The following is a 17,533-nucleotide window of genomic DNA, read 5'->3' as shown; positions in this document are numbered from 1 at the left end:
GCGGCCCGCGGGTCCGGCGAAGCGCGGCGGGCGATACAGGAAAGGAAGCGGCCCCCACGGCAGAAGCCAAACAGGGGGCGGATCTCACCTGGGCCCGGCAGGTCGGGCGCGGCGAGTGTCCGGCCGCTGCTCAGCGCGGTTTGAAATCGCTAACACCGCCCGCACCTCCCAGTGTCCTCGCCGCCCATTGGCCGCCTACAGCCCCGCCCCCTCCCGCAAGAGCGCGCTTGATTAGTCCGTTTGAATCGGACAGCAGCGATGCGTGCTCCGCGCACTGCCGGGCCGGCTTAGGACGGCGCACTGCCAGGAGCAGGTCGGACCCGCTGCCGGGGGCACGGGGCCGACGAGTCCGCTCCTTGCCGAGGTTGGGGGAGTAGCTGCTCCCCTCAGGCGGCCTCGGGGTGAGGTAGACACGGTGAGTCTAAGGTAAAGGAGCGCGGCTGGAAGCGGCCTGCGGGAGGCGTGGCCCCTTGTGCCGCTTCTACACTGTGTGTCATCTGTGGGTAAGGATGGGCAGCAATAAAACTAAAGCATTTGAAATCGTGTTGGTACTTATTTGCAGCAGAGCTGGGCAGAAGGGAGCAGCAGGTGAGCAGTAGTACTGCAGAATGGTTACTTCCGAGCATTTCAGTTGTTGTTCAGCCTTCTGTGTTCTTGAACAAAAATTCTAAGAGATGAAAATCATCTCTTCTTTAGAACCACATTTTCTAGTTGGCGGAGGCACAAAACAAGCACAGATTCCTGTGGCGTACAGTGCTGGAGAGCACTGTGCTCTTAAATTCCTTTCAAAACAGAGGGTTATGCTCCTAGGCTGCTGCCATGTTAAAATGCTAACAAAAATAGCAGGTTGGAGCAGAGTGAGAGCATGTGGGAATGTGCAAGTGAGCATAGCTGTCTGGTCCTTGCTTTGAGGCCTTAATGGCAGAAGTGTGTGCTACAGTCCAGTTAGAAGGACAACCCACATCCATTTGTACCTTCTCGTTCCTCCCAAATGAAATACAGTTGGGGATCTGTGTAAACAGAGCTGGGAGCTCCTTTTTCAAAGAGGAGTCCGAATACCATGCACGATTCACAACCAAAAGCCAGGCAGAGTGGTTAAGAAAAGCTAAATTTATATTAAATTATCATCAACCCCTAAAATACTGAACTCAGTGGTTAAATAACTCCAGAAATTCTGATGTCTCCAGTGAGTAACAATTAAAACCATTACACAGGAACACAGGGAAATCACGGACGTTATCTTGGGAGAGACAGGAGAGAGGTTTGCTTTGTACATAGTAAATCAGTGCTCAAGAGATCGTCCTCCAGCGGCCTTTTTACATTCGTAACAGCCTAAGTGCAATGAAGATCTTTTCCTCCGCAGAATGGGGAGACGTGGTATATCCCCCAGCAGGCAGCATCTTACTGGCACTTTCTCCATACTTTAGGATAAAGAAACTTAATTTCTGCCCACCTCGCTTGGAGAGGAGAGGCTGGGGGACATTTTTTTTGCCATATTTGATTCCAGAAGAGAGCAGAGAGCAGTTATGAATGGTTGGTGGACTGGAGTGTGCAGCGTCCCTCCTAAGCAGCAGCAGAGAATATACGACAGTGGAGATCACAAGCACCATTAGCTGTTGAAAGGACTGACTGGGTTTTCCTTTCCATTCTGCTCTTGTAACTCAGATAGCAACTATTTCAGCTGTCTGAACCTCGAGAGACAGGAACAGGCAGATGTTTTCCTCCACCCCCCTCCCACCTCAAGAGTTTGGTGCACAAAAGGTATTTGGAGGGGAGGAGGAAGAAACAAACAAAAAATAACTGTTCCTCCATCCACCCACACATCTCACTTCTAATGCCTCTCCCCTGTACATGGCTTTTCTTCAAACCAATTTGCTTGCCTACGCTTGAGCCTTTGATGCCCCTGTGTGCGGCAGCCCAGACAGGCCAGGTGTGTGTCAGTGATATGTAATCCTTTCTCAGCTCCCAGTCGAGTCCACATCTCAATCCAGAAGTGCCCCTGCCCAACAAAAACAATGTTTCCCAGGCTGGAGTCAATCAAATAAATAATTAAATAAAAAATCTAATTTAAAAAACAAAACCCCTCTGGGAGTAGGGAAGAGTTCCACGTTAACACAGAATTTTCCAAGCCTTAGCTCCAGTTCAGTTTCCACAGGAATATACACCAGTCAGCCCAATGGTGCAGTTATGAACAGAGTTTATGCCACCCAGCCAGGTTAAAATTGCAACCTTTACCTGCTGCAAAGCTACCTCTGGTGTAAAAAGTACAGCCAACCTGCTGACAACCATCATGTTTTCAGGAGCCGCAGGACTGTTAGTATATGAACAAGATTGAAGTTGAATAGGATTGATTTTCCTTTTTTTAATAGCTGGAAAAATACTGCACAGGAGATGCATCCTCTCCTGTACTCCTACTGCGTGCTTTGCTCTCCTTCCATCATGGGTGGGAATGTACTTGGCTTCTTCCTAGGAGACAAAGAAGTCACAGTCTGCTGTGGGAGATTCCTCACTGGAAAGTTCTGCTTCCAAATATCTGCCTTAACACTTAGTATTTTACCATGATAGCATCCACGTGACTTGAGGGGTTGATAGAAATCTCAGTTTTGAAGGAGTGTCCAGAGATTTTCTCTTTTTTCCCACCTGAAGAAATAGATAATAGGAAGCCACGGGAGTATGAAAAAGTGGCACTAGGCCTTGAGCAAGCTCCAGCTGCTGCTGGGGTACAACTGCAAACATAGCATTACCTTTGCCCTCTAGAGGATAAAGGCTTTGGAGGCCAGAGAATAACTGAGGCTTGCACAGCTGATGGGAAAAAATGTCTTTGCAAGGAGAGCTATTTAGTACTAACACTAGAGCTTACTGAAAGTGTCATTCTCTCTGATAAACAACTATTTTAAAATAGCCCTTGCAGCTCTGTGACTATTGTCTCCTATTCTAGGTCAAATGGGCTCAGCCTTGTAATAAAGCAGCTCCTGACTGTCAGCACTGAGGATTCCCCTGAGGGAAACTCATCCTAGGAATCATCTTTTTTCTTCTCATTATGGGGAAAAAAAAAAAGTCATAAAGGCCAAGAGAACTGGGATCTTGCAGAACTGGGACCAATGGAGATTTAGCAAAATTAAAAAAAAAAAAAAAAGGTAAGAGTAAAATTTAGATCTGGCTGAGATTCATTTCCTCCCATTAACTCTCTAGAATTTAAGAATGTTCTTTCCTCAAGTACAGCACTCTTGACTCCTGCACCCACTGGAAGCAGTCCTGAAAGGGCCACTTGCTGACTTATTTTCTGGAGTAGAAACATTTTTCAGTGAGAAAGGGGAGAATAGGAGCAGTGCCCACTGCCAGCAACAGACACTGTGCTCCAATCTGAGAATTCCTTAAAGTTTTACTAGCAGATGGGAACGTAAGCAGTGATGCTTCCATGAAGTGGGTCGTTGCAACAACTGTGGTTACTGTCTTTATGCCCTGATGCTGTGCCACTGTCCCCTTGAGCCCCAGAGTGCATCCCACATATTCCAAGACATCTCTCCAAGCACAGCCCCCACAGCACAAAGCCTTGAGGAAAGCTGCTGCTGATGGAATGACTAGGGGAACTTCTGCGACCAGGAGCTAGCATCATGGCAGCTGTGCTCTCTTCATGGGCATTGACTGTGAGCTGGACAGCATAGGACTTGCAGGTTGCCAGAGAACTCAGCATCTGGACCAGATTCAGGCCAGAGGAGTCACTGCAAAAGTTAAAACAGCAGCTTCCAAGAAAAGAGAACATATAAATAAACCACAGACACAGTGAAAATGAGCCGACAGGGTCTCGGGGTTCCATCCAACCCACCCATGCTCCCTCTTCAACCACAACAGCACACTTGGCCAAGCTCCTTGCTAAAAGGCAGTCACAGTCTCTGGGCCCCTCACAAGAGGGGCTAGTCTCTGGGCCCTTCCTTGCTTGCCAGGCAGAGTCCTGTCTTCTTTTGTGCAGAACAGAGGCTAGGGAGGGTTCAAGCATTTCTAAAGCAACATGTACTTTAGACCTCGCTCTCCGTGGAGGGTTTGCGTTGGTGTTTCCAGCCTGTGTCTGGGAGTGAGCCACGCCGTTCAGGAGTGGCCGCTGCTGTGTTAACACTGCTGCACTCAGACTGTTCTTCCTGTAGCAGCTGCTCAGTTTCAGTGTCATCCAGTGAACCAGAACTAGCCTGGATAGAGACTGTGTCTGTCTTCATGCAAACATGGTCCCGGAGGATCCCTCCTCGAGAGCTCCGAATTTGCTTAAGGTCATCCCACTCTGAATCATCACTGGATAAAAGGCATATTCCCTCCACAATCTTTATCTTCTCCTTGGTGTAGCTGTGATCAGGCCCAGTCTAAGGAGCAGACAGATGAATGAAAAAATAATACATCCATGGAAAAATAAGGTAAAGAGCAAAGCAGAGCTGGAACAAAGACAGTGAAGCAGACAAAAGGCTAGACCTCCATGAAAACAGCCACTGGCTCTGGCTGTCACAATGGCAGAACTTGCTCTAAGTTTCACCTCCCTGCAAGAGCTCTCATTCCAAACTCCAGGAACCTCTGAATTGTGGAATGGAAGTGAGCATGAGCTGTCTCTCCTAATTCAGCTATATACAACACCTGACTGCAGCAGGGAGCAAGAACAAAAACAAGCAAAAAAACCCCAACCAAAATAAATAAATAAAAGCAAAAAAAAAACACACAAAAAAACCAAACCGACAAACAAACAAACCAAACAAACCATGCAAAGCAGGAACAGCTAGAAGACTTCATGGTAAAAGTAGGTAGGGTTAGGGAATGGATTTGTCTGCAATATCTTTGTCTGAGTCATTCTACATTCACCTCTCAGTAAAGCACAGTTGGAATAGCACTGTTGAGTTTAAGTCCCACCGTGATACAGGGGAAGAAGATTATAGGGAAGCAACGGAAATCATCAGTGGCTAACAGGACCCCACTGAGATTCAAGTAATGAAATCTACCTTATTTGGATCACTGACATATAGGAGCATTAAAACATCTGATATAAACTCAGGGAAGAAAGTGAAGGGAGAACACATCTGGGTGTATCTAAGAGCAACAGAATTAAAAAGAATCATGGAAAGGATTTAGATTCCCAGAAAAATCATCCTGTGTTACCTACCCTTTATAGACAAGGCTAAAATTGCAGGAAAGTTTGGGAAATCTATTGGATACTACGTCTGAAAAAAAGCGAGGAAAAACTCTCCTCTGTATAAGCCTTGCCTCAATCCCTGCTTGAGGAGTTAAGTAATCTAACAGGCTGTCATAAATACTTGTACAGAAATTATCTTTTTCAGATCTCACATTCTACGTAGCCAAAGCCAAGACCATAGAAAATGACCTCAGCTTTCTTGGCAGACTGTAAAGCTAACCTAGAGACATAAAAGCTGATGGAAAAACATGAAAGAGTAATTAGTATGGGACAACTACACAGCAGAGATTGAGTGAGGGAGGCAGGATCAAACACATACATAGAATAGTGATACCTGACATGAGGATGTGGATGGAAATCAGAAGAGGGAAGATGAAAAACTATCTGAGTGATAGGAAAGCTTCTGAGGAGATAAAAGAGGAGAAACTAAGTGCTGCAAGACAATGTATTAAACCCTCTCCATCATGCCACACACATGAGGTGGACTTCTGCAGAGCCTGTCATGTGCCTTATTTATTAAGGGCTCCATTTCTTTTCCTGTCCCACCCCTTCCATGCAGCATATAGCCAGGAGTCACATTCTTATTAACAAATTCTTTCTGACTGCCTGGCTCCCCTCCTGATTGTTGTGCTAAGGTAGCTTTGGGGAGTCACCAACTGGGACTGTGTCCAGGGAAGACAATTCCCTTTGATGCCTGTACTTCATTCGCATTGAGTGCTGGCTACTGAAGTACAAGACATCGTGGAAGTGGGGAAGAAGCACAGAACTAAAGACCAGTCACTGCAGCTCTGGAGAAGAAATACTGCTGGTTGATGCAAAAAAAGTCTAACTGAGCAATTCACTGAAGCTGTTCTCCCATGTTCCAAAGGGTATATGCTAACAAGCTGCAACATTTTCACATATGAAGGCCTATAATACTTAACAGCAGCTTGAATTGTGTTCTCATGTCCTTAGTAGCAGCTCTTACCTCCTTTTTATAGCACAACTGGTTGTACATTGTTGGCTTGGGAATTGTTTCAATCTTCACCTCCTGGGTAGATGTCCGATACGAGGGATTACTGTAGGTTAGGTTCCCTAGGCCAGGGTCCGTGAACTTGGATTTATTATGCCTGGAGGAAAAGAGGTGTTAGAAAAAAAGCAGAGCCCTACTGCCAGGATCTGAAGTTCCTGAGCGGAAAGCTCCAGCAATCTTCACTGCCGTGCAAAGACAGACTGGTTTTACTATGCCCTTTAACTACCAGTATACTCACTACCTGTCAATGCAGCGAGGCACTGCCATGTAACCACAAAAGTTATACTGACAATAACTGGAGAGGCTACCTGGCAGAGAACACGTGAGTTCACACATGTACTGAGATATGAATTATCACACATCCCTTTCCTTACACCTAAGCTCTCCGCAGAAAATTCAGCTAATAAGGCTTCAAAAATACATGGTAGGGGCATGTCCAACATTTCAAAGGGACAGGAAGCAAACCGTGCTAATCAATTCATCAAGTATCAACACTTCCAAATGAGAACAAATGGATTGTAAATGCCAATAGGGAAAGACAAAGTGCTCTTTAGTAGCTTTCTGCTCCTAAAAGGCTAGATTTTACTATGGTCCAAGAGAGGGAAAAATATCACTCACCTATATATGATTAAAGAAGCAATAAGCAGCAAAATGAACAAGATACTGAGAAGGCCTCCAATGATGTAGCTAACATGCAGTCCCTCACCTGAAAGCAAACAGCAATGGTATGTTATACATTCTTCTTAACTTCCACTGGATAACACTGACATCAGTGTAACACCTCATGTAGAATTATAAAAACCATATGGAAGTATGTGAAGCAAAACGTCAGCATGCTGAGCTTTAGCAAAGGTTTTGTTTGGTGTGATAAGAACAAAGCCCTTCTTCCCACCCAGGTCCCAGCAAACCAGGAGCATCAAGATATTAGTAAAGCTGTTGAATAAAGATGAGTTGGACTTCCTAGCTGATAGGTTACTCCTGCAGTGGGAAACCATTATCCTAACTACCACCCTCAGATAAACACAAAGAGGATGGTGAGTTGGGGTAGCATTAGTAGTGAGAGCCCAGTGGACGACGTAGGGGATCAAAACAGAAAACAGTATTATTTCAAATGATACTTCAGTGTGAAAAGCTGCCATATAGGCTAGTGAATGTTTATGACTGATGTTCATTTTCAGATACACTTTGCACAGAAGGCATTGGAGAAACTCAAGTTTGATTTTCAGAAGTTTTCGTTTCAAACGCTATGGACTAGAATGCTCTGGACATATCTGGAAGAATACTGGTGTAGATGGGTAAAGACAAGGAACTCACCCATTGTTGCCAACACTGCCTCATTGGCATGAGTACACAAGCCTCGCCTAGCATCTTTGTCAGAGCAGCTAAATGACAAAAGGACACAATTAGAATCACAGAATAACCAAAGTTGGTAGGGACTCATGAGGATCTTTGAGTCCAACTCCTGGAGTATTCTGAAAGTAGTACCAAAGGTATCAAAAGACAGAATGGGTCAGGCTAGCACTGAAATTCCTTACACTTCCAATTCAACAACAAAAGCCTTCCTTTTTCTTCTCCAGTATACTTTTTTTTTCCTCTAGGCAGTACGAATTTGCAAGCTGTAGGGAATTTGCAGAAAAAAACGCAACAGACTTCTGTTTCCTCTAATTTTAGAACCTAGGAGTTGATAAATAAATCAAACGAATGGCATGGACTCAGGAGGATTCTAACACTTCATTGTGTCTGGTCTGGAGCTGGAATAACCTCTTTTGGGTAGGGACAGCTAGAGAGGGCTTGAACTTAAACAAATAATAACTTTCACACCCCAATTCCAAGAGAACAAGAGTACTTACTTCCCTTCCTCTTCTTCCAGAGATGTAAGAGGCTTGGTTGTTGAGGTACCTATTCTGCCAGGTGGTGTCTGACTTCTCTCGCTGGTGATTTCAGGACCAAAGGGCACCACACCAGGAACTAAGACAACACAGAGAAAAAATAAACAGGACCCCAACTTTGTGGAATAGGTGAACAAGTCTGGTGAGCTATAGAGAGATTCTGAAATGTGAAGCATAAGAACTTGTATCAGCAGCTTTCCCATTGCAAACCCAGCTCGTCAGTGAAAAGGACAGAAGAAAGCTCTGCTGCTCACAGCAGTCTTACTTTAAGAATAAGGCTTGCACAAGTTCTTCTAGTGGAGAACTTCAGATGCTGGTTGCCATAGATGAATGATTGATGCATAAATAGTGGCAATGGCTAGTACTCAAGTGATGCTCACAAAACTCACCAGTAGAACAGGGTCGCCCATCTGGTTCATCTGGGCATGCACAGACAAAGTCAGAAGCTCTGGCAAAGCAGAGGTGAGTGCAGCCTCCATTGTTCACTCCACAAGCATTAGTACCTGGAAGGAAGAAAAAATTTAAAATTTCTTGCAGCTATCTAGGTAGGAGCTCTGAGCAGCAACTTTTTTCCTGCTCAGGCAGACACTTCCTAGAAATGCAGCAAATTACTATCCTCTGGTACATGCCCTACATCTGATTGCTAAGAAAGCTGTGATAATAGCGAGGCAATCTTGATAGGAAGGCACTGGAAATTAATAGAGAGCAGTTCAGTCACCACAGTTAAAAACAAGCTTATGTTATTCTGTCTTTAACACAGTGTCAGATGAATAATACAGAAAGTGATGTTTGCTGATCAAAGCTGTAAGAGAATACAGTCAAGACATACTTGGCTGAAATGTCATGGTTATAAAGAACATGCCCAGAGAAGATACATTAACAGTTTACATCCAAGGAAAGACACCAACTTCACTTGACATCTACAATAGCACAGTGGTTCTAAATTTTCCTTTTGCATCCATTTATCATTTGCCCAAATGAAGGCCCTCCTATTTACCTGTCTGTCTTTGAGGGGAAACCACAATGATATCCATCAATCCCTCAACATTGGCCAGGACTGTCTCTTTGTTCCGCCCAGAGTATTTGTCCACTCTCTGTATAGACTTGGTTTGCCAGTCGGTCCAATATATCCATCTATCCTGCTACTCAGGGAGATAGCATGGAGGGAAAAAAAAAGAAAAAAAATGATCAGAACCATTAGGATGTTTAGCCACACAGACACAGAATACCCATCAAAAACATATCCCAAGGCCCAAGGCCCAAAGAAAGACCTTCTCAACCCCTTCTCATAAAGATGACAACTATCTACACTCTACATATTTTCATACATTTTCATACCTTCTCCTGTTAACTCCACAGAAGAGTAGCTATTAGCCCCTCAGCTGTCTCTGTTTACCACAGACTACAACAATTGCTTGTCCCCACACTCCACTACTGTCCAAACTCATCAACACAGCAGAGAGAATGGTAGCAGCATGGGGAGGAAATCTTTTTACCTGAGTCAGAGCAAAGGGATGTGACACCTGGCTGACCAGCACTTGCCGTAGCTTCCCATTGAGATCACAACTCTCTATGCGATCAAGATGCGCATCCACCCAGTATATCCTGGAGGAACAGGGCAAGAGGTGAGCTTCCACTTTTTTACTTTCTAGTCATTTTCTAGCCAAGATTGATTGGACGGAACAAATTACTTCACAAAACCAAGTTAGGAAAGCTAAAGAAAATTCATTATGTCTCTTAATTCTATACAGGTAAAGCAAATTATTTCACTGACCTCCTGGTGTCGTAATCCAAGGTCAAGCCATTTGGCCATCCTAGGTCAGTGTTGATCAGGATTTTACGTTCAGAGCCATCCAAGTTTGCCCGTTCAATTTTAGCAACATGACCCCAATCTGTCCAGAAGAGGTACCTAATGAGATAAAAAGCAAATGCAACAAGAAAAGAACATTTCGCTCAATCTACTGAAAATTTTATTTACCAATTAAATTGCCACATTCTCCAGTTTCAAAAAAAGCTCACGTGCTCTCTAGGTTGTGACTCCCAACTATCTGTCCAATCTTAAAATCTACTGTCTGTTCAATTTCCTCTGTTGCTCAGTCAGACCCTGGCTGGTGCCTACAGATGCAGACAGCACATCTGTTTTTCCACTCACATCCTTCCCCTCCAATCTGCCTCCGTACAGCCATTCTTCCCTGTCCCACCAATACCCCATACCTACCCCTTCTTGGGAAAGACAGCAATGGCTCGGGGCTCATCCAGACTGTTGTTGATCAGCACTTTCCTGGAGCTCCCATCCAGTCTAGCTACTTCAACAGTATTGCGTCCTGTGTCTGTCCAGTAGAGGTTCCTAGCAACCCAGTCCACTGCCAGACCATCTGTAGTCTTCAGGCCCTGACCAATAACAGTTTCCATGTTGCTGCCATTCAGATCAGACCGCCTGGATGGAAATAAAAGACAAGTGGATGATAGTGAGGAATGGATAGTTCCTGATGGCGATCACACAAGGAAGTCCCCCTAACCACAGGGGGGTACATACTGCTACTTCCCAAATATCTTTTTCCCCATAATCTCCAGGAGGTTAAATACACCTTCAGCATTTAGTTCAACAATACATATGATGTTGTGTGCCACAGACTAGGTTTGAGCAGTGGTATATTGACATCTCATGGTCCCCTCAACTTAATGGCACTCCACAGCTTGCTGTGGCACAGCTAGCACACATAGCTAGTGACCTGGGCAATGGCCAAGTAGATCATTGGCACTCACCTGATGACATCAAGAAAAACATCTGTGTAGTAAATCTTGCCATCCACACTGTCATAGTCCAGAGAAATGACATTGTTCAGCTCAGGGACAGGGATGTGCACATCTGTGTGGTCACTGGTATCCAGTGAGATACGACGAATGGAAGCACGGCTAGAGAAAAGCAGGTAGGTCTCTGGAGAAGAGTCACATGTCTGCTCATCTCGTTTCAGCTGGATGCCAGTGGGGCAGGCACAGGAGAATCCAGTGGGGTGAGGCAAGCAAAGGTGGGAGCAGCCACCGTTACGAACTCCACATTTATTAAAGCCTTAGGAATTAGGGAAAGCACAGCTTTAGGATCAATGTGTTTCCAAGAGACCAAAGCTTAATTTTAAAGGCTACATACATGCATAACCTGCTAGCAATTGAGTTCAGCCTCTCTGAGAATCTACAGCTCTTCATAATTTTCTCTTGGAAAAAGAACTGGCCAAATGCTGATAGATTCAGAATTGCAGCTGATCTTTATCATAGCTGCAAAGAAATAATGCTGACTGAAAGATCCCACCCTGTGAAGAAGCAGCACGACAATGCACCAGAGGCCAGACTGACAAAGAAGCTTCTGTTTCAAGTTAGCTGCACACAGCGACAAATAAACAAAGGCATCAGAGAAGCCTGTTGCAAGTGTTTGACATATTAGGGTCATGTCTTAGGGTTTTGCTGTTGTTTTTTTAAATTGAAAAACCAGCACATATTTGTTTGGAGTGGATAAGTACAGAAGGTGCAGGGAACAGGAGGAGAAGCCCAAAAGGAGCAGAGTGGGGGAAACATAACAAGGATATATGATGGCTGGAGTTTCTAATAGCTTGAAGTTATACTGTAAAGTTATATGTCAAGAGCAATGTTCTACTGTTAGCAGCTACAGCAGAAGCAGTACGGCGTTTTCTGTAGAAGTACGCACTGGGGAAATTCCACTGAAATAAAGCAACAACTCAGACTCAAGAACAAGGAGGTAAGATGAGATTGTATAGGATCCCCAAAGAATAACATAAGGAATCTGGCTCTAGCACAGAATAGTTTGAAAGTATGATATATTAATATCAGCTAAAGCAGCATTGATTTTGTAGAACAAAGAAGATGAAGCCTGCAACGGCTGGGCAAAAAAATTATTAGAACTAAGGTTTCAACAACGAGCTTAAGAGGAACGAGCATCTTTTGGAGTTAAAAAAGAGAGAGTCCATTCCCAGTAGACTCAGGTGAAATGCAACATGGCATGACTCATTCAATCCTCTTAAAAAAGGCCCTGATGTGTGTGAGAATGAGACTGTCTGTACAATCCAGCGTAGGAAATGGAATGAAGGAGAAGAAAGGAGTGCAGTAAGAAATAAACAACAGATGTATGGAGCTGGATAAACAGGAAAAGTTTAAAATAGTTACACAAGAGAGAAGAAGAAAAGAAAAACTGATTCTGGTGCTCTACTTTTATCACTCATGCTTCCTCAAAGGACTCCTTCCAGTGACAGATTTCAAGGGCTACTGTCATCACAGTCATACACTACTCATTTGGGAACAGCCTACTCACCGAGGGGCCGTGCCCTATCAACAGCTTGAATGTCCATGAGGCCAGGCAGGTTTGCCCTCACCAGGATGACATTGGCACCACTGTCCTTGTCAGCTCTGTGAATGCTGCGAGTTTGCCAGTCGGTCCAATAGATGTAAGAGTCCAGCAAAGTGAGGCCATAGGGGTGTTGCACTGGGGACAGCAGGGTGCGGCGGTTAGCACCATTGAGATCTGCAGCCTCAATACGCTGAAGAAAGAAGCAAGTACATCAGCCCCACACTCAAAACACTGATGACTAACAATGACTACAACAAGTGGCAACCAGAGCCTGAGTTAGTGATGATATTCCTCTCCACCCTCCCAGAGCCCAAGCACTCAAAAAAGCTTATATTCTCCTTGTTCTTTCCACAGCTTGCTCAAGGGTTTCAAAACAGCCTCCAGGCTGCCACAAATCCAATGACAAACAATGCCTAAGAACAGAATCAGACCTCAGTGTGTGCGTCAGCCCAGAGCAGCTGGGATCCAGCCTTATCCACTGCCAGTCCGTTGGGCCAGCCCAGGTTGTTGCTGATCAAAACCACACGTCCTGAGCCATCCATCCCAGAGCGTTCCAGCTTGGCATTCTCACCCCAGTCTGTCCAGTACATATAGCTAGGGAAAAGCAGCAAGTGTTATGGAAATAGAGGTAAGAAGTTGTGTTCCAATCCCTAGATAATCCTCCTGACAACACTAACCCCATCTCATGGTATAAGGCTATTGCCCGTGGGCTGTCCAGATTCTGCCAGACCAAGACTTTCCTCATAGAGCCATCAAGATTGCCCACTTCAATACGGTTTGTTCCTGTATCTGTCCAATATATCTTCCTGCCAATAGCATCCACAGCCAGCCCATCTGTAGTCAAGAGACCTGAGAAAACACAAAGGTGTATCAATCACTTCTCATTCTCTCGGCTTAGTCAGGAACTTCCGATATTGCCTTTGTGCTCTTCATCAAGATGCTTTAGGCTTTGCCCCCTTCCACCAAAAACTTAAAGAGATTACTCCACCAGAGAATCTCATCTCTCTTTTCACCCTGCACAGAGGCAAGAGGACAAAAATCACTCTTACCTGTGGTGATGATGTCCTCAAATTTGGAGCCATCAAGGGCAGCCCGGCTTATTTTTCGCAGTGTGCTGTCTGACCAGTAAACCTTTCCTGGGTTGAAGAAGAGAAACCTAAATAAATGACTAAAATCCTTAGCAGTTCAGACCCAGGTGTCTGACTACCAGCTAGGCAATTTGAGACAGACGTGACTACAGAGAAATAACAGCAGCACAAGGCTGTTCTATCACTAGAGTGATAGAAGAGTACAAATTATCATGTTCCAGTCATCCCCAAAAGGTGTGTACATGCAGGCTATTAGAATAGATTTCTGCTATTCTAATAAGATGAGCTTTACAGAAGGTACATATAATACTTTTTAAGCTAGTAGAAGAGTTTCACATTTTATTTCTCAGAATGTCCCAGAGGAGAGCAATCAGATCTTACTATACAACAGGTTTACATCAACGCAGCATCAGATTCTAGTATAAACCAACAGCCACTGTCTCAGCTCTACTGCAGTAGCAGGCTTTGGTTGGTGGAAAGCATTCTTAAATCCAAAATGCACAGGGATCCCAGTCAATACAGCACACAACTTTTTCCATTCAGTTGGGGTTGTCCTCATATAAGAACATCCCCATCAAGAAAGGAACATTTTCACCACATAATAGAAAAAAAAGTCTATTCAAGTTCACAATCTACAGTAAAATTTGCACCCTGATCTCTACTCAGACACTGAAGTCTGAGTATCTGAGTATCTACTCAGATACTGAAGTCACTTATTGCCTTTCAAACAGGCAGTTGGATACACTATGAAGTTCAGACCTTCATGAGGATCCACTCCAATTGCAATGGTGTTTTTCATGGTGACATTGACTGAAACAACGACATCCGCAAAGTAGGGAATATCCAGAGAGACCATCCGTATGTCAGTCCTTCTGGCAAAGATCAGAAAGCTGGTCATTCCTGCAGAGAGTTGAAAATAAACTGCTTTCAGTGAGAAAAAAAATCATGCAGTTTCAGATATAATTTGTTGAGCATTCTGGAGCTGACATCCATCTAAGTGGAAAAGGGGAAGTCACAGATCTCTGCCTATGGGAGTCTGGGCACAAGAGCTATACTGAGTGACATGAAATGCTTCTTCATTTCCAAGTTGAAAATGAGTGTACTCATGGAAGAGTTGATTCTGGTAAAGAGTGGGAACAGGAATTAGGAATCAGTTTTCCTATTAAGGAGTGTGAATGGATGTACCATGGCCTGAAATCAGGAGTTTTTTGCAATCCTCAAAATAAGGGTCAAGAGGAAGATGTACAGAACTACTAAAGAATATAGCACCTGATAACTAAGGAATCCACTTCAAGATTAGAGCAAAAATATGGGCAAAATGTGACATCTGGTTTAGCTGCCAAATGCAATTTCAAGAACAATTTCTTCTGCAACAATACAGTTATCAAATTGTTTCTTTATAGTATTTCTCTGTCACACTGAAAGTACAGACATCAAGATTGGCTTTTCAAGCAGGTAAAGCAGGTAAGCGCATAAAAGCAAATTTTGTTCTCTAACAGGGAAGGGACCAGAATGTAGTTGTGATCCACCCCCAATGAAAATCTTACAGAATGGACTTACCAGTGGAACACGTCTTGCCATCAGACTGTAGGTTGATCCCAGTAGGACAGGTACAGCTATAACCTTTTGGAAGAGGTGCCAGAAGGCACAGGTGACTGCAGCCTCCATTATTAACTTCACACGGTGTATGTACTATAGGAAAGATAACAGGAACCCATACAGCAGCAGGATGGGCAGAAGAAAGGGATCTATCAGCTACAGAAATGCATTCTAAAATGTTCTTAAATACCAAGCTGCAAGTTATTCTCATGCTCTCATATTCCATGACTTAAGGCATTGAGGGCTGACAGATAGCTCAGCTCCTTTCAGGAGGCAGTGACATATACTACAGACTGAATAAACTCTAAGCTCAGTGTAGCTTGGGGTGAGTTCTGTACCTGGTGGCCTATGCCGGTGGAAAACATGAATATCCATAAGATTCTCCAGATTGTCCTGCAGCGTTTCCCGTGCCTGCCCAGTCCTTCTATCTGCGCTCTGGATGCTTTTGGCCTGCCAGTCTGTCCAGTAGATTCTCTCGCCATAAAGAGTAAGTCCAAACGGGTGAGGCAGATTGCTCCCAATCAGCACCTAGTCAGATCACCCCCAATCCCCCCAAAAAACATTACTAAATGTCACTAAGGAAAAGAGGCTTCCCTTGCCCCTTCTCAACATCAAAATGTACAGACACAGCACAAGCAGTGATGGGGCAACATGAGCCCTCAAACAGAGATTCCCTCAAACATAGGTTACAACTGAAAGGGAACTTCTCTCCTGGTGAAAGCAGTTCAGCATGTCTTGATTTGGAAGATTTCACTTTCAACTGGAAAGAGAGGCAGGGGCCATCAGCACTCTGTGCTCTAGGACTCACGCTCCCAGACTCCCTCCTGAAAGATGTTTTCCGTACCTTCCTGTTGCTGCCATCCAGACTGGCATATTCAATGGTCTTCATGCCCGCATCTGCCCAGTACAAGCGCTGTGACTCATAGTCAATGGCCAAGCCATTAGGCCACGTCAAGTTGGAGGAAATGATCACCAAGCGATTTGAAGCATCCATACCAGCGCGCTCAATTTTTGGGTTGGCTCCCCAGTCAGTCCAGTACATGAATCTGAACACAAGGCCAAGATAGAAGTGAATACGTGAAGTCTGTAACTGCCATTACAGTTGGACACTGACTTTAGTGAGAAGTAAGAGCCTGATGCCTTCAGCAGCTAGCAAAAACCAGCATGAGACTAACATCATACTTATGTTCAGCCTTGGGTTTTTGTATTATGCCTGAAATTATACTCAAACTGATATCCCTTCCACAGCCCATGCGCTGGCCTTATTAAAACATGGAGGATAAAGTTACAGATCTAATAACTAACCAATTATTTACCAGTCTTCACCATTAGCCCTTTGTACTGTTGCTGCACTGGTGTTTCAGTAATCCACTCAAGGAAACTATGGCACACTTATTTCTATCCATGCAGTTCCCAGCTCCACACTCTTGTAAGAAGCAAAATCTTTTATTGAAACCATTTGTTTCTGTTAACCTACCAAGTGTTGCTTTCCGTGGTGCATTTGATCATTCAGTACTCCCACTGACACAATGCTTTGAAGCAAATGAGTCACTACTGTCACATTGTGCTTAAGATCAGCCCTAATTTACACCTGAGGAGATCCTTCTGTTTCAACCGTGGTTAATAAACAGAGTACTTGAGTATAAATTCAACATAGACGTGAAACGATTAAATGGAAACATCTTGTTTGCCTAATTCACAACATTTTCTGTACCAGATCTTTAGTTGTTAGATACCAAGGATAAACAAATAAAAATATCTGACTGCTCTCGCAGCATGAAACGCAGTTACTCCAGCTTATCTTGTTCCACTAACATCCAAAATCAGGTCTCTAATTTCAGACTTCAGCAGAATGTAGAACAAAGGTGTCAGAGAGATAATTGCATTAAATCAAAACACTTTAACGTCTTAAGACAGAAAAGAATTTCCCTGTCACCCCAGAAAAAAGAATCTCTCACCCTCCAACAGGGTCCACTACGATATCTCTAGGTCTGTCTAGGTTCTCCCAGATCAGAACAGTCCTCATGGTCCCATCTGTGTTGGAGACCTCTATTCGATCTGTTCCTACAAATTGAGAGAAAGAAATAGGCAACACCTCTGAAATAACAATAGATAAGGTAAACACTATCCATAAAGCAATGCTTTCTTCTCCATCCCCCATCTCTTTCCCTGTCTGGAAGATAAATAAGAAATGTGGCTCAAAGTATCACCCCCGTCACCTGTGTGATTGTGACTGGTGCCAAGTTCTGTGTCAGTGCAAGTCAGCACTTTCCTAAGCTATCAAAGTATCTATACAGTATAGACATAGGACAACAGCTGGAGAAGAATCACCTTTCTTACATCTCTTCGAACTCATACTCCGACAGGGAAATAACTTCAAATCCTATCTGCTGCATCCCAAGATGTAGTGTTGGAAGATAT

At 44.2% G+C, this 17,533-nt stretch overlaps 1 protein-coding gene across 1 annotated transcript in view; it reads right to left on the bottom strand.

Moving 5' to 3' along the window:
- Window positions 1–1,091: 1,091 nt before the first annotated feature.
- Window positions 1,092–17,533, bottom strand: part of LRP4 (LDL receptor related protein 4) — a 36,749-nt gene continuing 20,307 nt past the window's right edge. The window contains exons 18-37 of the mRNA XM_019616096.2: window positions 17,071–17,176; window positions 15,957–16,158; window positions 15,451–15,640; window positions 15,074–15,205; window positions 14,273–14,413; window positions 13,475–13,561; window positions 13,103–13,274; window positions 12,857–13,019; window positions 12,390–12,615; window positions 10,835–11,138; window positions 10,287–10,505; window positions 9,843–9,977; window positions 9,565–9,673; window positions 9,066–9,210; window positions 8,458–8,571; window positions 8,030–8,147; window positions 7,494–7,561; window positions 6,798–6,885; window positions 6,135–6,276; window positions 1,092–4,352 (exon numbers count right to left, since the gene is read on the bottom strand). Coding sequence (XP_019471641.1) covers window positions 4,017–4,352; window positions 6,135–6,276; window positions 6,798–6,885; window positions 7,494–7,561; window positions 8,030–8,147; window positions 8,458–8,571; window positions 9,066–9,210; window positions 9,565–9,673; window positions 9,843–9,977; window positions 10,287–10,505; window positions 10,835–11,138; window positions 12,390–12,615; window positions 12,857–13,019; window positions 13,103–13,274; window positions 13,475–13,561; window positions 14,273–14,413; window positions 15,074–15,205; window positions 15,451–15,640; window positions 15,957–16,158; window positions 17,071–17,176 — 3,197 coding nt within the window. The 3' untranslated portion in view covers window positions 1,092–4,016. The remainder of the gene's footprint in view (window positions 4,353–6,134; window positions 6,277–6,797; window positions 6,886–7,493; window positions 7,562–8,029; window positions 8,148–8,457; window positions 8,572–9,065; window positions 9,211–9,564; window positions 9,674–9,842; window positions 9,978–10,286; window positions 10,506–10,834; window positions 11,139–12,389; window positions 12,616–12,856; window positions 13,020–13,102; window positions 13,275–13,474; window positions 13,562–14,272; window positions 14,414–15,073; window positions 15,206–15,450; window positions 15,641–15,956; window positions 16,159–17,070; window positions 17,177–17,533) is intronic.

This window comes from Meleagris gallopavo, chromosome 5, assembly GCF_000146605.3.
Source record: "Meleagris gallopavo isolate NT-WF06-2002-E0010 breed Aviagen turkey brand Nicholas breeding stock chromosome 5, Turkey_5.1, whole genome shotgun sequence".
In the NCBI taxonomy this organism is placed as follows: domain Eukaryota; kingdom Metazoa; phylum Chordata; class Aves; order Galliformes; family Phasianidae; genus Meleagris; species Meleagris gallopavo.
This window is presented reverse-complemented; position numbering and strand designations above follow the sequence as displayed.